Source organism: Sorex araneus, chromosome 1, assembly GCF_027595985.1.
Source record: "Sorex araneus isolate mSorAra2 chromosome 1, mSorAra2.pri, whole genome shotgun sequence".
Lineage (NCBI taxonomy): Eukaryota > Metazoa > Chordata > Mammalia > Eulipotyphla > Soricidae > Sorex > Sorex araneus.
This window is the reverse complement of record NC_073302.1, coordinates 333,851,365-333,873,585: the sequence shown is the minus strand read 5'-3', so window position 1 is coordinate 333,873,585 and position 22,221 is coordinate 333,851,365. Positions and strand designations below refer to the sequence as shown.

The 22,221-nt window shown below is 40.9% G+C and overlaps 1 protein-coding gene across 1 annotated transcript; it reads right to left on the bottom strand.

Moving 5' to 3' along the window:
* Positions 1 to 13,384: 13,384 nt before the first annotated feature.
* THAP1 (THAP domain containing 1) lies at positions 13,385 to 21,110 on the bottom strand. The gene is made up of 3 exons (XM_004606832.2): positions 20,806 to 21,110; positions 18,236 to 18,431; positions 13,385 to 17,460 (listed from the first exon to the last, which is right to left on the bottom strand). The coding sequence occupies exons 1-3, from the start codon at positions 20,874 to 20,876 to the stop codon at positions 17,086 to 17,088; spliced, it is 642 nt and encodes a 213-aa protein (XP_004606889.1). The 5' UTR covers positions 20,877 to 21,110; the 3' UTR covers positions 13,385 to 17,085.
* Between the last annotated feature and the right edge of the window lie 1,111 nt (positions 21,111 to 22,221).

The window sequence follows — 22,221 nt, the reverse complement described above, 5'->3', positions numbered from 1 at the left end:
AATAGCAGCTTTCACTTCTCCACTTCAAACTCTGATGTCCAGACCAATGTGACAGGCAGGTATAGTTAGTAGAGATATTTTCTACCATTAAATACTAGTTAAAAGTTAAATGCAGTTGTAACAATGTATTTGTCTTTTGATGGGCATATGATAATTCCCAACATCCTGACCGAACAAGAAACATGAGATCAGGCCGGAAACAAAACACAGAGCTAAAGTGCTTCTTGCCTTGTGCAAATCCTGGTACAATCTCGGTGCTGCAGGATTCCCTGAGCAATGCTGAGTTGGCCCAAATTCTCCCAAAATTAATAAATTTTGAGATAATTACCTGAAGTAGGAACTATCTATTCTAATGTGTGAGGCAATGCAAATGAAAAGATAATAACTACTCCACATGCTGGGGGGAAAGGCAATTGGGATGGAGAAGGAACCAGTAAGTAAATGATGATTGGAGAGATCACCCAGGATGGGAGATGTGTGTGATAGTAGGTTAAGGACCAAACACAGTGGCCTCCTAGTATCTGTACTGCAAATCATAATGACCAAAATTAGAGAGAATAAGAAGAATTTAACCTGCCACAGAGGCAGGGAATGGGGTGGGGTGGGGGTGGCAGGTGAGACACTGGGAACAATGGTGGTGGAAAACATGCACTGGTGGAGGGATGGGTGCTCGCAAGTTTTTAACAGTGATTGAATCTCACGGTGATCCAATAAAACTTCTTTAAGGAAAAAAGAGATGATAAATAATCACAGCCGGAACCCAGCCATGGCCATGCTCAGGGTCACTTTCCACACGTTCGGATGAGCCTCACCCATGGGGGAGCCGGTGGAGGAAACCAGGTGTGTGGGACCCGGGGCCAAGATGTCCAAGGCTGCTCAGATCAGGACTGGGCCTCTTCCACCCAGATCCCCCATTTTCCAGTAGCTAGGCAGTCACACCCAGAGACTGCCCCTGGCGCTGCATAATCCCGTCAACAACCAACATCGAGCAACTATAAAACAAAGCTCCCAGAAGTGTGCAGCTGTATTTCGGCCACATGACATCTAATAGCATAGTTCTTCCTCTTGGAGAACCTGAAAAGCAACCAAGAGTCTATTGCCCACTTGGGAGAGCCTGGCAAGCTTCTCGTGGCATATTCATATCCAAAATACAGTAACAGTTATATACATACCTCTTGGAGAGTCTGGCAAGCTACCGAGAGTATCCCGCCCGCACAGCAGAGCCTGGCAAGCTACCCTTAGTGTATTCAATATGCCAAAAACAGTAACAATAGGTCTCATTCCCCTGACTCTGAAAGAGCCTCCAATCATTGGGAAAGATGAGTGAGGAGAGGCTGCTAAAATCTCAGGGCTGAACATCTATACAATGGAATACTATGCAGCTGTTAGAAAAGATGAAGTCATGAACTTTGCATATAAGTGGATCAACATGGAAAGTATCAAGCTAAGTGAAATGAATCAGAAAGAGACATAGAAAGATTGCGCTCATCGATGGAATATAAAATAACAGAGTAGGAGACTAACACCCAAGAATAGTAGAAATAAGTACCAGGAGGTTGGCTCCATGGCCTCACATGCTGCGGGAAAGGCAGCTCAGATAGAGAAGGGAACACCAAGTAAAATGTGGCTGGAGAACCCACATGGGTAGGGAGATATATGCTGAAAGTAGACTATAGATTGAACACGATGGCCACTCAATATCTCTATTGCAAACCACAACACCCAAAAGGAGAGAGAGAGAGAACAAAAGGGAATACCCTGCCACAGAGGTGGGGTGGGGTGGGGGGGATGGGACTGGGGGGTGAGAAGGATACTGGGTTCATTGGTGGTGGAGAATGGGCACTGGTGGAGGGATGGGTTCTCGAACATTGTATGAGGGAAATACAAACACGAAAATGTGTAAATCTGTAACTGTACCCTCAGGGTGATTCACTAGCTAATAAATAAATAAATATCCCAGGGCGAGTGTAATAGAGACGTTACTGGTGCCTGCTCGAGTAAATCGACGAACAACATGATGACAATGATACAGTGAACTAATCACAAGATATTTGGGGTTGATGTCAGTCTTATATCTGTTGTGATAAGCCAGTCTTAACAGAAAAGGGCTGGAGTGTGGATGGGCTGAGGGCACAACCAAAAAAGGAAAGGCTTCTTTCCTTTTTATGACTAACTAAAGAAGACAGCATGAAACTCATTTGCTCTGAGTCCAGGCTTATTCCACAATAACAATAACATCATTTCACAAACTTCCAGTCTTGCTGGTCTAGTTTTTCCTCAAGGTGGCAGTAAAATGTTTGCTCTGATGGGCTGTTGTTCCACATTCTCATCCCTAGTTGACACAGGCACACTTCTGAACTGTTTCAGTTTTGGTGTGGGTGCTATGATTTGTCTTCTTGGTCTTAGTTTCATGTCTTTGATGGACTTTGCACTGGATCTATAAATCAATATGGGGAGAACTTTTGCTAGTAAGTCTTTCTATTCACAAATAAGCTTTAGTTTATCTTGAATAAAATTTTATTATAATTTCCCTAAGTACCCTGATTTTCTTTTATTATTTTAATTCAGAGACCTTTCATATTTTATACTATTATATGTGTACTATTTTTAATTATTTGTTCATTTTTCGGTGTGTGGTGCCAGGAGTTAACTTCCAGGCCTCAAACATGCAAGGCAATCACTCTATCACAGAGCCAGATCCTCAGCCCCATAAGTGCACTTTTTGAAAGACACTTCTTAATTGATTATTTGGTAATGAGACATATTGATGTAACCAATTTTCCATTTATTTTGTGTCCAACAACATTGTACTATCTCTCCAGCCCTATGTTATTAAATTCTACCAGTAGCACCTAAGACTTTATTGGCAGAACTTTTACATTTTTCTATAATAATTATAATTTCTATAAATACAGTTTATGTGAATTTTGCTCTTTTTCTTTGGGGAGCTCACAAGCAGTACTCAGAGGCAATGGTAAATGTTTTCTTTTAAAATATATTTCTTCTGGGGGGCTGGAGTGATAGCACAGCGGGTAGGGTGTTTGCCTTGCACGCGGCCAACCCGGGTTCGATTCCCAGCATCCCATATGGTCCCCCAGCACCGCCAGGAGTAATTACTGAGTGTAGATCCAGGAGTAACCCTGTGTATCGCTGGGTGTGACCCAAAAAGAAAAAAAATTATTTCTTCTATTTATTTTTCTTATTAAATTGCCCTGCCCCAGGATGAAGTATAGCACTAAATGAAAATGATGATAACTAGCATCTTTGAATCCAGATATCCTCAAATTTATTTGGCCTACCAAGCACTTTTAAAGAAAAAATGATTATTTTCCTCCCTGGAAATCTGCTTTCTTTAATCAAATAAACTGAAAGCTATCTCCAATTGCCCCTGAAGCGATACTGACTCCCCTAGCCCCGTGACTCAGTATCATCTATTTTGATAAACATTGGATACACCTAGATCTTATTGGGATCTTAAACCATCCTTGCAGTTTTTAAATAAGTCCAATATGAGTTTATCTCAGAATGAATGAGTTCAGTCTGTAATTTTCTCTTCCTAAACTATTTTATCTGGTTAAGGTATGTTCTCTATTTGTTCTCTATCATAAAAATTAAAAGACTTAGTAGAAACACTAGTTCCTGGGCACAAAGCAATAGTAAAGTGGTTAGGACACTTGCCTGGCATGCAGCTAACCTGGGTTCAATCCCCAGTATCCCATATGGTCCCCCAGAGAACCACCAGGAGTAATCCCTGAGCATTGCTGAGCCCCAAAACAAAACAAAAAAAATACTAGTTTCTGAAGATATTTAAAGAATGTGTCATGTGGGCCAGGGGTGCAGCACACTGGTAGAACATTTACCTTAGAGTGTGTGGTCCCCAGGATTACAAATGTATTTTTAATAAAATAGAGAATGCTTAATTTTATTTTATAAATGCATATTTTACTAAATGATATGTTAGAGGAAACTTTATAAAAAAAAGTGGGACCAAAGAGATAGCACAGTTGCCTTGAACGTGATCCATCCCCAGCATTGAATCTGGTTTCTTGAGCACAGAGCCAGCAGTTGCCACTGAGCACCACTGGGTGTGTTCCCAACACCCCATCCCAAAGAAACAAGTAAAAGAAAAAAGCTTTCTTATATACCCATAAGAAAATGGAAAATCATTTTTCCCACCTCAGTTTTTCAAGGATACACATCAGTTATGTGAACTTGAGCTTGACTTATTTGAAGGAAAATGCCTCTGAACTAGCAGTTTCTGTGAGGGCTTTCCCTAACATATTGGAATTCTTTTTTCTTTTTTCTGATTGTTTTATTTGGTTTTGGTTTTGATCCACACCCTGTGGTGTTCAAGGTCTACTCTTGGCCTGTTGCTCTGGGATAACTCAGTTCCAGGAATCAAACCCAGGCCTCCTGGTTTTCTGGCAATTTGTGAGTACTTTATGAAAGTCTCTAAGAACTAGTCTCTACAAACAAATCAAATAGTTTCTACTTTCAAGAAACTTTCAGGGCTCAGAGAGATAGTTCAGCAAAGAAGGTGTTTACCTTGTACTTAGCCAACTTGGTTCAATCCCCAGTATTGCATGTGGTCCCCCCAGTTCTAATCCACTCTGTGCCACTTGATTGTGCATTTAGTCCATTGATATTGACAGACCATTGCCATGGGTTCTGTGCCATCTTTCTGCAGAAGTTTGGTACGTTTGTGGAGTTTGTCTTAGAGTAGCCCATTTGGTTCATCTTGTAACGATGGTTTTGAGTCTATGAAGTTTTTGAGTTGTTTTTCTATGAAGTTGTGTAATTGTTCATTCAAATCTGAATGAAAGTGTGACCAGGTAAAGTTTTCTTGGTGATGTATTCATTTCATTTATTTTTTTCACTATATCCCACCAATGTTTTTATGCCCAGAGGATTTCTTCTGATGAGTTTATTGTAAATCTTAAGAATGCTTCTTTGAATATTTATATTTTTTTATTTAATCTTGCTGCTTTCAGTATTTTAACTATGGTTTTCATCATTCTGATTAGGGTGTATCTTGGAGTTTTTTATTTGAATTTATTTTAGCTGGCACCATTCAGACATCCTGGATCTGGATAACTACACACTTCAGCTCTGGGAACTTCTTAGCAACAGTTTTTGCTTCTTCATCAGCATTGTCTTTCTGCTCCTCTGAGACCCTTTTCATTCTTATGTTGTTCCTTTTCAATTTATCCCAAATTTCTCTTGTCATTTTTTGGTTTATTTTGAGGCCTTTTTTTCATCTTCTGCTGTTGTCTAGAGATTTGTCTGCACCTCATCTTGGAGTTCACTGATTCTGTCTTCATCAGCTGTCACTGTGCTGCTGCCTTGCAGTGAGTTTTTCATTTCACCTACCAAGTTTTTAGATCTGCTATTTCTGTTTGTATTTTTCTCATTTCTGCTCTCATATCCTTTTTTTTTAATTTTTTTTTAAATTTTTTTTTTTTTTTGCTTTTTGGGTCACACCCAGCGATGCACAGGGGTCACTCCTGGCTCATGCACTCAGGAATCACCCCTGGCGGTGCTCAGGGGACCATATGGGATGCTGGGATTCGAACCTGGGTCGGCCGCGTGCAAGGCAAATGCCCTACCCGCTGTGCTATCGCTCCAGCCCCTCATATCCTTTTGTATTTCTATTTTCAGTGCTTTTCATTGTTTCTTTGAGCTCCTTATATATCCTCAACAATTCCTCTCTAAACTCCTTATCAACGAGGTCATATGGCTCATAATTACTGGTAGAATCTTCCAGGCTAGCATCTTCACTCATTAAGCCTGTTGGCTTTCTGCATTGCTTACTATTGTGTCCTTTGCAGTTTAGAGTTGTTGCTTCTATGTTTTGTGTGGTTAGGTGCCTACAGTTAGGATGTCTTTGTATGTTTCTAGTGAGTTGTGGAGAGGTTGAAGAAATGCACAGCCATGAAATGGCAATCCTGAGTAATGTGCAGACCCCAACCCCTCGGCTATCCTCACTTTCCTGGAACCAGGCTGACTAATATGCAAGGTGCACTTCTTTGGAACACTGTAATTAGAGATGAGTTGACCCAAACATAAAAACATCCTGGCAGAGCCTTCAAATCTGAGAGAGAGGAGGGGGAAGAGAGAGAAGAAAGAAAATTTGGGCTCTAATGAGTATATCAGGGGCATGTTTCTGCTGATGAGTTAATTCTAAAGTAAATCTAACCTGTTTTGATTCAGCAGCCCTTGAGTCTTAAACTGACAGCAGGATAATTACTTTTCAGATCTTGTCTGTCCAAATGTTGCTTTTGGTTTGGGGGAGTCACACCAGCAGTGTTCAGAGGTTAATCTTGGCTCTCAGTTCAGGAGTGACCCTTGGCCATGCTCCAGGCACAATAAGCTGAACTGGAATCAGATTTGTGTCTGCCATATGTTACGCAGGCATCTTAGCTTCTGTGCTAGTTCTTTGACCCCTCATCTCTTGGTTTTATGGCTTTATGAAGTTCTTGCCAAGAGATCCCACTAGTTGGCTCTGTATCTCTGTTGAACACATTCAGCAGAGACTTCTCCCTCTTAATAACACTAGGAGGACGGGGTGTGGCTAGAAGGAGTCCAGGCATTAGAGACGCCATAATTATGAAAACATTCTAGAGAAGAAAATCATTTTTCAGAATGAGCAACCTCCAGAAACATCCTCCTTATTTCATCCTATTACTCCCATATTATAAAATTTCACTGATATATTTTTACCCCAAATCTAAGTGCCAGTGAAAGAGTTCATTACCCACTATGACCAAAAGCAGGGAGCACACAATGTCACAGTATTCAGGGTCATTGGGAGAGGATGAAAGGTGTTTCAGGGTGGGAAAGGGTATTAAGGCATGGTCAGGAGGCAGAAGTTGGGAGCTAGTGAATAGTAGAGACCAGAGCTGTTATTGGAGTTTCTGTGGGAAAGGCAAGTTAAGTTAGTATACAATTTGAGATTAACCAGTTTAAATAATTCTGCTCAACTTTAAGCCTCAGGGAAGGTCTCTAATTTTATTCTTGGCAGAGGCTTGATTTGGGACAGGAGAAATATTGACCTGTGTGTCATAGAGCAGGGGTAAGCAGGCAACAACGTGCCAGTGTGCCCTTGGAAGGTGTGCTGTGGACAAGCTGTACACCATGCCCAGGAATTAGCTATCCTTAGAAAAAGGCAGTCTCCTCTCTCTAAAAGAACCCAAAAGGTGTCAAAACATAAAAAAATTCAAAATAGGCAATATAAATTGGTGGTGAGCTCTTTTAAAATTATTGATTTGCCTCCCACACCATCTAGATTTTTCTCTTCCATTCTCACCTGTGAAGGTGGAACACTAATGTGAAACCTATCTCCTAAGGTCATTATAAGACTTGAGTATAGTAGCAGACATGTCATAAACAGTAGCTGTATGAACTATTTCAACATCCTGAGTGTCAATAACCCATGATACTTTTTACTGCAGTAAAAAATACAATATAAAATTTCTGTCTAACCATTTTAAGTGTACAATTCAGAAGTATTACATGAACTTATCTCTTGTGGACTCATTATCACCATTCACTCCCATAGCTCTCTTCCTTGTAAAATGTCAATTCTATGCCCAAACCTCCTAGAAACCACTATGATATCTTCTGTCTCTCTGATCTTTACTACTTTAAGTATTAATATAAACATAATCACAGTTTTGCTAACTGACATTTTAAGTTTAGCATAAGTTTTATCCATGTTGTAGCAATTTTTCCTATGAACATTCTTGCACATGCCTGTGTGCATATGGATAAAAATTTCTCTTGGGCATATTAAGAGTTGTAGAATAATGTCAAATTTTTTCTCAAATAAGTGTACTAATTTCCACCTTCACTAGCAATGTGCCAAATATTGGGCTATTCTCTCTGATACTCAGTATTGTCAGACAAAACTGTCAGACTCAAAAATATAACTCATTATGGTCTTTATTTCCATTTCTTTGATAACTAATGCAATTAAAATTTTCTGTATATTTTTAATGTGTTCATTATCTCAATGGTTCAATGCGTGTGTTCTTACTTCTGTAAAATTCCTGCTCACAGTTTGAATACATAGCATTTTGGCACTTGACTATGGAAATACGTCCATTTTTAGTTTTTTTCATGAGTGAACTTTTTTTCTTTTTGGTTCACACACAGAGGTTCTCAGTGTTTACTCTGGGCAGGCTCAGGGGACCATATTTGGTGCCAGAAATTGAACCCATTTCAGCCATGTGAAAGGCAGCATCCTACTTGATGTACTATCATGATAGCCCTGAACCAAGTTTTGTTGTTGTTGTTGTTTTGTTTTGTTTTGTTTTGTTGAATCACTGTGAGAACAGTTACAAAGCTTTCAGGTTTAAGTCTCAGTCATACAATGAACAAACAAGCTGTACAACATCCCTTCACCAGTGCACATGTTCCACCACCAAGAACCCCAATATACCCGCCCCATCTTACCCTCCACCCTGCCTATGTGGCAGATAATTTTCACTTTACTCTCTCTTTACTTAGATTACATTCAATGTTTCAACAGAAAACCCACATACCAAATTCTGCAGGATGGATATGTCATTCCCAGCGTTCTCCCTGCTGAAATCCAACACACCATTTTGTCGGTAAAGAAGCATACAGCACCTGATCCAGACAAGGTCAGACCCGAACACCTGAAGAATCTGTCTCCAGTACTCATTAATACACTGGCTCGGCTCTTCTCACTCTACCTGTCTGAATGCAGGGTTCTATCCCAGTGAAAATCCAGCAAGACCATTCTGTTGTACAAGAAGGGAGACATCCACGACATCAGCAACTATTGCCTGATCTGCCTGTTGTCTGTTGTCTACAAGTTGTTCACTTGAGTCATCTTGAACAGGACTGCAGAACACTAGACGAAGGACAACCATGCGAGCATGCTGGGTTCCAAAAAAGATTCAGCACGATCGACCATATCCACATGGTGACCAAGCTCATTGAGGTTTCTTGAGAATTTAAGATGCCACTCTGGGGACTGGAGCAATAGCACCGTGGTAGGGCCTTTGCCTTGCATGCAGCAAACCCAGTTTTGAATCCCAGCATCCCATATAGTTCCCCGAGCACCGTCAGGAGTAATTCCTGAGTGCAGAGCCAGGAATAACCCCCGTGCTTCGCTGAGTGTGACACCCCCCCAAAAAAGCACTCTATCTAACGTTCATTGATTTAATTAGGCCTTTGATTTTGTTGAGACTGAAGTGGTCTTCAAAGCCCTAGCCAAACAGGGCATTCAAACTCAGTACATCAGGATCCTCCGTGAGCTGTATTATTTATTCACCACCAGAATCTCACCATTCTACAAAGAAGTGATCATCGATGTAGAGTTGGGTTCAGCAGGGCGGCACCATTTCACCAAAACTCTTCAGTGCCACCCTCAAAAATGTCATGCAATAACAAGAATGGGAAGGAATGGGAGTGAAGACAGTCGGCAACTACACCACCTCCATTTCGCTGATGATATCATTCTAATAACACCAAAAATCAGCCAAGCGGCATGAATGCTGGCCAATTTCGACCATGAGTGTGGAAAGGTCGAAGTGCAGTTGAATCTCACGAAGACAATGTTCATGAGAAACGAACTAGTTCCTGATATTCCATTTGCCCTCAATGGAATGAACATCTCCGAATGCAGCAATTATGTGTACCTAGGTCAAGAACTCAACATGACAAGCGACCTAGCACCTGAACTGCAACAGGAAGAGAGCAGCATGGCACGCCTTCAAGAGCGTTGAAGAAGTGATTAAGAGGACGAAGAACCTCCAGCTCTGGGCACATCTTTTCGACTCCACCATTTTTCCTGCACTAACAGACGCCTCAGAGACCTGGGCCCTACAAAAACAGGATGTGAACACTATTTGGGTATCCCAAAGAGGAATTGAAAATCAGGAACGCTGTCTCTTTTGCCAAGGCATCAAAAATCAGATGGGCTGGACATGTAATGCAATTTAGACAGGACTGCTGTATAGAGTTGCTGCCGACTGGATTCCACGGGACGTCAAAAGAATGCGTGGTGGCCCACCTATGAGATGGGCAGACTTCTTCAAGACCCTGAATGAATGGTTTGAGGCTCTTCGTGTTCCTGGAGTGAGCAGACGCCATAGGGCTACACTAGCACTTGACAAGGATAAATGGAGACATTAATGGTGCCTGCTCGAGCAAATTGATGAACAACAAGATGACAAGTGATAGAGTGATACCTAAGTTGATGGTCAAATAAATAACCTTAAAGAACCTAAATATATAGGGGATTTTAGTCTTAGCTTAACAATACAGATGTGCCCTAAATTAGCACATTATCTCTGGAAAATGAGTGGGAATCCTCTGATACTTGGTTTGAAAAAATGCCACAAAAACCCAGTTTTCCTATAAAAATTAAAAAAAAAAAAAACAACAAATGAGCCAGACAGTCTTTTACTAAACTCCTTACCTATTGAGAAGTTTCTTTCTCTACTTTCCAATAAACTTTTCTATTTCCTAACTCTGAATCTGAGCATCTTTATTATTTAATATTCTCATCCTTGAAATAGTGGAAAGAACCTGGAAACCATGGACAAACACAGAGACCTGCCATCAGCACTTGTGCATCACTCTCGTGCCAATCCTCTTCCTCATTCTTAAAAATTGCTCTAGATTTGAACATACTAGCTTTCTATCAAATAACATCAGCTCCTCTGGACCTTCTGCTTGCTGCTCCACCATCCCAGGTGAGGCCGGGTTCTGGCTGACATCACTGGGCCTCTAAGGAATAGGAGACAAAACCCCTCTCTATTGGTGGGTCCCAGCAGCCTCCATATCCAATCTGTGCTCTATTAAGGACTCACACCACAGTTCCTGAAGTGCACAGTCACATAAGTGGCCATGAGACACTTTACTTAACAAAGTACACTCTGCTCACAGTTATACATAGTCATTCTTCCTGTCATTTTGTGAGGACAGGCAGAGAAGAGATGGAGCAACCTCCAGCTTAATGCCCCTTTGGAACTTTCTAGTGTGGGTAACTACAAGACTCACCTAAGTACATCAAGAACACTAGAAAACCAACAAGGAAAACATGTAGAAGCCCACCAAATGAGCAGAACCAATATCAATGAAGACATAAATAATATTAGTAAATCCTCGTACAATAGCTTCAGCGACACTGGTGAGGATGTTCAATGAGTTCAAAGAAACTATAGCACAGGTAGTAGCAAATCACACAGAGGTATGAGAGTTAAAATGAAAGAACTGCTACAGTAAGAAATTACAGAAATGAAGAACATAGGTGATATTTAAAAAATCAATAGGTGCTCTGAACAGCAGAATGAAAGAAGCTGAGCAAAAGATCAAGGAACTCAAGGAACAAAGGAAAAATCAGTAGAAGGTGGAAAATAGCCTGTAAAGAAATGAACAGCATTTCTAATATTGCAAACCACAGTGCCCAAAAGGAGAGAGAGACACAGAGACAGAGAGACAGAGAAGTGCCTGCCTTAGAGACAGGTGGGGGGATGGAAGTGGTGGGAGGGAAGCTGGGGACACTAGTGCTGGGAAATGTACACTGGTGGAGGGATGGGTTTTGGCTGTATGACTGAAATCCAATCATGAACAGCTTTGTAAGGGTATGTCTCATAGTGATTCAGTTTAAAAGTTTTTTTAAAAAAAGACAGGAACAGCATACTAGAGATCTATGGGATGACTCAAGAGGAGCAATATAAGAATCATTCGTGTTCTTGAAGAACAGGAAGGCAAATGTGATGAATCACTAAAGAAACCATAGACAAGAACTTCCCAGAGTTGAGGATTACAAGCACCAAGGTCCTAGAGGCCTGACGGGTCCCAGTGAAAACAGACCCAATCAGGAAAACTGCAAGGCATATTATACTCAAGATGATAAGATATAGAGATAGAGATAGAATATTGAATGCAGCAAGATCAAAAAAGGAATTTATATACAAAGGAAATTCCATTAGATGTGCAGCAGATCTATCAAATGAGACTTGACAAACTAGAATATGGAAAGATATAGTACAAAAACTCAAAAAAATGAACATCTCACCAAGAATACTCTATCCAACTAGATTATCATTCAAATTTGAAGGACCTAGACGGAATTTCATGGACAGACAACCATTTAGGGAATTCATAACCTTGAAACCAGTTTTGCAAGAAGTGTTAAAAAGACCTCCTATAAAGGACAGGAGAAACTCTCCATCATGTGGCACTGAGTATGATACTTACTAATGGTGCATATGGTTGCCCTCTACTAGATTAAGAAAGGTTAAAACATATAGCAACTCATCACAAATTGACTTACTGATTTATTTTCTGATAATTCTATTCACCATTCCTTTAAGCTTTATTGGACAAAGTAATATGAAATAAATTTTTATATGCCTGCCAAAGGGGTATACTGGAGTGGGTGGGGGTGAGGGGAGCCTGGGCCTATCAATGAGGGAAGGAGACATTGGGGTGGGATGGGTGTTGGAATGTTGAGTGCCTGAAACAACTCTTATTATGAATAACTCTGTAAATCACAGTGTCTCAATAAATATGCCGCCCCTACCCCCTCAAAATCAGCCCCTCTGGGGAAAACTTCAGAGCTCTATTCATACAGCCTATCCCCAAACTCCTGGAGAAAAATGAGTCACTACTCTGGAGCTGGGGGTAGAGAGGGCCCAGTCCTGCTTCTCCGGGATAGAATAGGTATGCTTTACAAACAGCGCAATTGCTACGGTAGCTGCTTGTCACCTTGATTTGCCTCTCCTGGCATAGAAATTACCCTGTGAGAAAATCAGGGTAAAGGTATCAGGTTCCTATCATCTTGGCCTGCTCTGTTGTGGTAGTCCCACACTGGGCAGAAAAAAGAAATCCCTACCCTCTGGTTATATTTGCTTTCTAGAGGACCAGAAATACTGGTAGACAGCTAGTCTGGGAGATACCCAATATTGTATGGAGAATGAGAATTGGAGTTGGAGCATTCTCTTCCCGGACACACCCATTGGTGTGGACATGTCATCTGTAGCCCTGAGCTGTGTGTGGCAGGGGAGAGGAATTAAAAGAGCAGGTTGTGACTTTAATGTTCTTTGGATTGCCCTTAGGAGGATATGCAGAGACTTTTAAATGCTGGGGTTTAATACCCCTACCTGCACTCACAAATTTTGGTAGTGATGGTGGGAGGTAGATTGGCCAGGCTTTCATGTAAGGTATTCTGGTCATTTTTCTTCACTGATTATTATCTTTCATCTATTACTGCAGTTTGTCTCACCAAAAATTGCTATATTAAGCAATAAACATTATATTAAATGTTAATATAATATGAATAAACATTTGATATAATGCTTATTATATCAAATGTTTATTCATATTTCCACATTTTGACATATCAAACCCCAAATACTACAAATTTTGAAAAGAATAATTGATATATTTTGGGTTTTAAAAATATTATTTGGGGGTAGAGATAGCTCAGTGGCTGAGCACGTATGACGTGAAAGATGTCTGGGTTTGATATCTGGTGCTCATGGTCTCTTGAGCACCACCGAGTGATCAGTGAGCACAAAGCTGTGAGTAGTCCCCACACACCACTGGATTTCGCACCTCCAAACGCCAAAATTTACCATTCAGAAAAAAAAATCACAGAATAAAACTATATCCAAATAGTGAAGATATCAAGATAAGAAAGACCAGAGCAACAGTACAGCAGGAAGGGCACTTGCCTTGCATGTGGCCAAGCCAGGTTTGGTCCCCAGCATCCCATATGGTCTCCCAAGCACCACCAGGAGTGATTCCTGAGTGCACAGTCAGGAATCACCCCTGAGCACCACCAGATATGGCCCTCCAAAACAAACCAAACAAAAAACCCCAAACAAACAAACAAAAGACATCAAGAGGGATTTGTAAGAGAACATTGTTTGGGGGGAACATCTTAGTTAAAACCAAGAATTTCAATTGCTTTTTTGTCTGCACTTCAGGTTGCTCTTAGATATGTTACTTCCACATTGATTCTATTTTAATGCATAGCTATAAAAAAACAACAATGCCCAGAAACCCTAGTTACTAATTAAGATCAGTGTGTTCACTTATTGGTCCTCTCATTCACATGATATCCAGTATCATGGAGAATACCAACCAAGCAGGTTGACTATTGTCATCTTCCTTAATCACACAGTGAACTGTCTTTTAAAAGTTCTGGAACAAGGTAGCCATGGAGATAGTTCTATGGGCTTAACATGCATGTTTTGCATGCGAAAGGCCCCAAGTTTGGTTCCCCCATACTGCATCTTCCTCTGCTCCACCCTGCCAGGTGTAGTCCTGGAGGCAGCAGCATTACATTAAACCCCAGGAGTAGACCTGGGATTTCCTAAGAATTGCTTGGGAAACCTCCTCCACAAATGTTCTGGAACAAATTGAGTTTTCTTGTTATAGCTCATGTGAATCTTCACGTTATTTTGGCTTTATGAAAGTAGTTGGAGTTAGGTATGCACAATATTCAATAACTAAGGCCAGAAAATATTCATTTAACCTAAAAAATTCCATTATCAAGTGAAACTTTCATCGTTGTTAGATGTCTAAGAAAAGCTTCACATAAATGAATAGTTAAAATAATAGTTAAAATATCTCCTCCTGTGCTTGACTTTCCAAGTAAAAAAGTTTGTTAATAATTTTAAATAAACTATTTCTTTACTGCAATGACAGAATTATTTTTAGTACACAACATATACAATTACTAAATACTTAAAATTATTTTACAAAATTTGAAAATTTTAATCTTGAATTTGATCAAAGTGAAGAATTTATATTTGCATTATAAACAAGTGTAAAGAGAGTGGTATCTAATTCTATTCGAATCCTGAAACCATTTTAAAGAATCAAAAGAGAATAACTAGTTAAATGTATTTACATACATTTGACAGAGAACAAATGAGTATATGTCAGGGATATTTTACAAGGAACTTCCATAGGGTTCAGATGTTAGGCCAGTGTTAATGACTTCTAAGTTCCTTCTAATTCATAAATTCTATGATGCTACAATTTTTCTAGCAGTTCTATAAAGTTATTTTTTCCTCTATTACTATCAGATTATCTCACATTTAAAAGGATATATTAGAATGGTATGTCTTTAAAATAAAGTTTTCAGAATATGCTGCAATTCACATGCGACTTCCTTTTTATCCCTCAGATTGAGACCAGGACACTGTTTGTTTCAGACTAAATTTCACTAGGCTGAAATAGAAACTACTTTAGCCTAAATGCTCTATTTTGGCAATATCATGAACAAAGAAAGACAAAATTAAATTTTAAAACATTCAACAAATGTTATATCACAAATTCAGAAATATGCACCTATTCCTCAAAATCCCTATGCCAAACTGTGATAAATTAAATGGAGAACATTAGTATGCATGCTGCTTACTTAGTTCTTTCCAAACAGAGACTTAAGTCAATTATGAAATATTGTTTCTTCACCTTAAATCATAATGCTAACAAGCTAATTATGATTACCACTTTTATAATTCAATGTTGAAGTCTTGATTCTGGGGACATACAAAGAGATTATAATTTCTTTTATATAGATGACAGTTTGGATTGAAAATACATACTTTACAAAATACTACCCAGTTAATTATATTCTGGAATTGCTCGACAGGTGAAATGTAAATAGAGACTGTGGCTCCAAACACTCCAAACAAGTGATGACATCCATAAGTAACTACAAAAAGTCCTCTGGTTCTTTAATAGTTCTAAATGCTCTTAGGCTATTTATCTTCAAGTATAACAATTTCTATTTTAGAAATGCTTGTTCACAAAAAAATCAAATCTCTATGAACCAAAGTACTATCCATGAACAACACTGAAAACCAACTTTACAAAAGACATTTGACCATCATAGTTCTGTATCTTTAATACTGCCATAAAATGTCTGATATTTTTCAACTACCTCCGTGAACTCTGTATTTCATAGGGTTCTATCAGCTACTAAAATTAAGCAGGTAATTCCTATGGCAGTATTTTCTTTTACTCAGAATATATTTTCATTTCAAATATATGTAAAATTTCTCACAAAGTGAGAAACCACTTAGTTTGAAAAGAAACTTATTTAAATCTTAACATTCAGTAAAATAAACACATATTAGATTGACTTTGAATATAAATCATTCATTGAAGTAAATGAGGTAATTGCTAATGTATTTGAAAATTTTTTTTTCAGATTACAAGATAAATGGTACAAATCAAACTCTATAACATATCTGTTAGAGATTTGGCGAACTCCATTGGAAAACCAGGTCTGTTAACTAGGGAACTCCTTAGTCAGACAAACAGAGAGAATAAGATATGCCATGGATCAGGCCCTCATTTTTATTACTTTCTTGATAACAATGCCTATCTTGTTTATTGAGGAATGCTTCTTCCACCAGAGACACACTTCTGACTTTACAACCCTACACAGTGAAGAGGCAGTTGGAAGGAGGCTGGGAAAGGACCCATCTGAAAAAAAAATCCATTCTTATAAAGCTATTATTTAAACATATGGACTGGGAATGAAATATTTTCTGCTCTGAAAATCTTTTTTTAATACTGACTTGCCAATATGTCTGACAATGATGAAGAAAGATAAGTAATCTTCTAATTTTACAAATAATAATGTGAAGAATATATATTCTGAGAAGTTATATCCCATGATCTCACCCGTACTTGATTTAAAATATAAGTACTCTCAATAAAACTGCTTTGTTTAAATTTTAAACGTGAAACTTAAATCATATTTACTGTATTGCTCTCTTTCTTGCATTTTTACATGACTTCCATAAATACTTATAAAAAAAATTCCCCATTCTTGAGACCATCTTACATTGAAGTTCTGAGGTTAGTCTGTAACCTTTAAAATAGCTAAAACGTAGTAACCCTGAAATTACAAACAAAAAGTTATCATTTTACAGTATATAACTAATTTATTTTTTTAAAAAAATATTCTGGATTGTTTCCATACAAGTAATCAAGTGTTATTTCTTCCAAGTGAAACTCCTTGAAAAGACTAGAAGACGACAGCATGTATTGCTTCTTACAAAGCGTCTCGCACACATGCCCTCAAGCCGGCACCTCCACGATCTCGAAGTAGTCGTTGGGCAGGATAACATAGCCCCGCTCAGGCGCGTCATCCTTCTCCCGCTGGAAGTGCACCACCTCCTTCAGCTTCTCCAGCTGCCGCTCCTGCCTTCGGCACCGCTGCTGCGCAGTCTTGAGCTTCTTCCTGAGTTTCTCAACTTGCTGTTCCAATTGATGGATCCTTTTTCTCTGGTGCATTGTATCCTCTACAGTGTAGTTGTGGTCACAGAAAACAGAGAGATTATCAGGGGTCTGAAGAGGAGGCATTAGCAATCCAATAGCAGCATCCACCTGGGACCCAGGAGGTGTTAGAGGTGGTGGGGGAAGCTGTTCTTGGTGCTCCAGCAGTTCTTCCTTCTGAAATAGTCAGATAGAGTACATTTAAATTAAAAAGAACAAGCTTTTAAACACGTATTTGAGAAATTTAATTAGGCTTTGTGACTCCTTAGTATAGATAGATTTCAAATGAGAAAATAGTTATGCCAGTATAATTATACTTTTCTATCTGAAGTAGAGAGAGTGAGACAAGAAACAGAATGAGTAATAAGATTTAATTAGATACTGAGCACTGAAAACTGAAGGGAATAGGGACTGAAGCAATAGTGGATGGGGTGTTCATCTTGCATGTAGCTGATCTGGTTTGCTCCCTGGCAACCTATATGGTACCGAGCTCCACCAGGAATGATCCCTGAGTACACAACACCCCTGATGTGGCTGAAAAAAACAAAACAATAACAAAACCCAGAGAGGAATAACATTTTACAAATAAAACTTTGACCGATAAAGAAAGAAACCGATAAAGCAGAAAATAGGCCCAAGTAGCACACCAGGTCCTTTGACCCCTGCACTGAACCACTGATCTGACTAATAACTAGTCAAGAACATGGAGGCAAGGCCACCAGCCCTTATAAGAAGAAAAGAAAAATACATCAACATACAAGGGGTACAGATGACCTTAAATCAAAAACCACCTTGAATTTCTTAACCAATAAACTGCATTTGTACTTTTAAAAACTATGCCACAATTAACAGTAGCTGTTCACAAGTTGTGGTTAATATTTAACACCATTCAAAAATTTTCAAAGATATTATTTTCATAGGAAACCACTCAGTATTTGAAGGTGCTCATTACCTTGTCATGTGGTTCAGTACAGAGAAATATTGTGGGCACAGCATTCTCCTTTAGTAACTTGTTGTTGCACTCTCTCTTAAAGCAGTCTGGAGTAAAGTGTTCTGAACAGATACTGCTGTACTTGGTTGGCTTAAAGTTTTTTCTTCTGACAGCTGCCTCCCATTGTTTACAAAGACTAGGTCGAGTAAGAGGAAACCTAAGAAGAAGACATAATTCAATTTTTTGACCTTATTTTTCAAACTTTTTGGAGTAGGAAAGAACTACCTTACACTGGTGCCAATTCTGTGGTTAACCAAGGATAAAGGTTGGTTAAAACAACAGGTGGGGATGGAGTTCAGTGGTCCAGAGCTCCATATGCAGGAGACCCTGAATTTGATCTCATGCACCAAAACAAACAATTAAAAGTCTGTTTAAAAGTTTAAAAACAAAATAGTACCTCTACTCTATCTTAATCATCTTATTTACTCATATTTAACGTCTGATGTTTAAGACACAAAGTTTCAAGTACACAAATATGAAGTGTATTTTTTTTCTAGTGATGTTGTATACCATGCTAAGAAATTTTATACAGGGCTGGAGTAATGGGTAAGTCACCTGATTTGCAAGTGACCGACACCCCCACCAGGAATCACTGCTGAGTGCAGAGCCATGAATGTGCTCTGAGCATCACCAGGTATGACCTTTCCCCAAGACAGCCTCCTTCCCCACTCCAATTAAAAAAAAAAAAGCAATTTTATTTATCTGGGTAGTGAGAAGTTGAAGCTTCTAGTTCTCCTATGATGTCTGAAAAGTATGACAATCTGGGCAGGACAGAGAGTTCAGAGTGTGCAAGTAGAGGCCCCAGGTTTGATCCATGGTACTGCATGTCCCTACCTCCTCCCATCACCAGGAGACCAGCACTGAATCACTGAGCAGCATGGCCAAGCCAAGTAGGTGTGGCCCCCAGGCCTTCAAAGCACTGCACTTGGAGCAAATTTTTAAAAATATATCAATAAAATACAATCAAATTATAATAAAAATTAAGTATTGGGGTTGGAGTGATAGCACAGTGGGTAGGGTGTTTGTCTTGCACACGGCTGACCCGGATTTGATTCTCAGCATCCCACATGGTCCCCCGAGCAAAGCCAGGAGTGATTCCTGAGTGCAGAGCCATGAGCTAAACCCTGTGCATCATTGGGTATGAATGACCCATAAAGAAAAAAAAAAGCATTATTTTTATTTATCACTTTATAAGCTTGAATAGCTTGATTAGTCTCAGATAAGGGGAACTGTAAGAGTTTAAATATATTGTGATTTTATTTTCTAGGTCAAGGGTTTGGTCAACTGGGGAATTGGGGAAAAGGTAAAGATATGTTTAGCTCTATGTTGCATACTTTCTCTTCCATATAAGGTATGTTAGAGCCTCACAGATGTTACATGAGGGTCTCAATAACACTCCATTTCAGGTTACCAGTAGAGCTGTATCCACAAGCCCCAAGTAGGAGTCGGGCAGAGGAGCTCTGTTAGATCCCTATTGGAAATGGCATCAAGAAGTACAGCCTATTACAGCAGTCACTGATGTAATAACTCAGTACCTAGCACTGAAGGACTACATATATTCAGATTTGAGGTTCTGTCAAAATCCTTCTCATTTCCTGCCCCCAAAATGTTCTTTCATAAAACATAAGGCTTTAAAAGTAGGTTAGCCCTTTTGATTCACTCCACAGCAGACACTACTTCTGTCACCCGAGAGTCATACTTAGTTTTATATTTTTAGATTCTCTTTGGATGTTATTAGAAATATGGGTTTTGTTATCAAGTCATCTCTCCTGCCCTACTTCTATTCTACTCTTTATAAGAACTGAATCCTGAAATGCTAAGTGTTCTAGTTCCTTCTCCATGGCAGAAATATCCACATTCTCAAGATCACTCTGTGCTTCAGAAACTCTATTTCTGTAAGTTCCTTATGTAATATGTCAATTATAGAATAATGTATCTACATCTCCTGTTAAAAGTAAATGGTGTCCACCGAAGAAATCACCACTATCAACAACAAAACCACACCAACCCACTCTCAAAATCTGAAGAAACCATTCTTTCATGATTATTTAGTATTTGCATAACGTATCACTGGTTCTGATTTCTTGATCGTCCATTTATTATAGTTGGGAATTCTTGAAAATAGAATCTAATGTAAGTATTTAAAATATTTGTAAATTCTTTATTTCTTGAACCAAAACGCCAGTGTGTTCTATTTTGCAGAAATCTGATTATCTTTAAGCAACTTCCACTTGCAATTTCTTCTCCGATCTTCAGGAAAACATTTTTCCCCCCTCGAGAACCTTTTGAGGGCTAGAGACACCACATCTGCCTCACATGCCACCTCCACTAGCACCTCTGGGAGAAACAGCCTCGGCCCCGCCCGCACCTCGTACAGGTCCCGCCCCTCTCCTAGAGACCCCGCCCGCCTTCTTGGCCCCGCCCCGCCCCGGTCTCGCGCGCACGCGCGCCCGGCTCCGCCCCTGAGCCCAACCGGCCGCGCGCCCCGGCCCCAGTAGGCACCGGTCCCGGCAGGGGAGCGGGGTACTTACTTGTGGAAAGACACGGGCTTATCCTTATCGTATCGGTTCTTGCAGCCATAGGCGGAACAGGACTGCACCATCCTTCCGGTCCTCAGTCGCTTCCCTTCTGCCGCCCCTGCAGGCAGGTGAAGCTACAATCAGTACCGCTGCGTCCCTCTTTGACACCTTCAGCTGTTCGGTAGCTTTGGTCGACAGTCACAGTGATGGTGGCCTCCCTCGGGGGTGACTAAGATGCCCGTTTTGTTGTTTGCATTAGCAGAAAGACCACAGCCATCGCCCATCTCCCGTCTCCAAGATGGCGGCGGCAGCTTCAAACTCACCTCTCGCGAGGAGTGAGTGTGAGTGTCTCATTAGCCCTGGGGTCAGAGGTGACGTTCCCTGGGAAGCAGGCTATTGGCTGGTGCTGTAGCGCGGCGGGAAGAGGCGGGACCTCTGAGCTTCCGGAGGGGAGAGAGTCCCTGGGCGAGCGGCGCGGGATCTAGCCGTCGGCCGCGGGTCGTGTACCCTTAGTTTTGTTCGTCTTGGTATGGGGCCCGCCGGTCTCCAGGGGTCACTGCCCCTGGCCGTGCACGCGGGCGCCGTGCGGGACGGTGTGGGACGCGGGGCTGGAGCCGGCCGGGCCATGCTCTGTGGCGGCTGGGCCGAGGGGACAGCCGCGGGCTCCGTAGGTGACCGCGCCCCTTCCCTAGCAGGGCCCGCCACAGGTGAGATTCGAGGACCCACGCTGGGTCAGGTGCCGTGCTGGGAATCGCCGACTCCCGTAGGTTTCGTCTTTTCCTTTTGAAAATGTTTTTGGGCCACAGCCGCAGTACCAGGGATGGAGCCCAGAGAGGCCAAGCCACAGAGAGAGATGCTGCCTTGTTGCCGAGCGCCCTTCAGTGTCTAAGGGCTATGATCCCTCTCGTTGTTGTCCTCTTGCCAAGTGCCCGTCACTGTTCGGGGCTGTGATGCTTCCGGCCCTGACCCCCCCTTGCTGTGGGTTCCAGTTTGCTAAAGGCTCTACCCTTCCCGCACTTGACACTGTTGCTTGATGTCAGATGTCTTGTGCAAAAATGTCTGCTTTCTGTATTACCTGTTCAAGTTGTGTATGTCATAAAGCAAGGGGCATAGCGCCCGTCCTCCACTCATCCCTGGTAACCAGCGTATTTGACAGACGACGTTCAGGGCTCTTCCCAAGGCCAGCTCCTAACTCCAGCCCTCTTGCCCACCCCCGCTGCCCCGGGTGGCCACCTTTGTTGACAAGGTCCTCCTGAGGACCTGAGCTCCGATGGGCTGTAGTAGCCCTTGGTCGGAAGGGCTTTCCCTGACTTCTAGATATGGCCTGTTCTAGACTAGCACACATCCAAAAGAACAAAAGCAACCACTGTTGGAGAGGATGTAGGGAGAAAGGGAGCTTTCTACACTGCTGGTGGGAATGCCGACTAG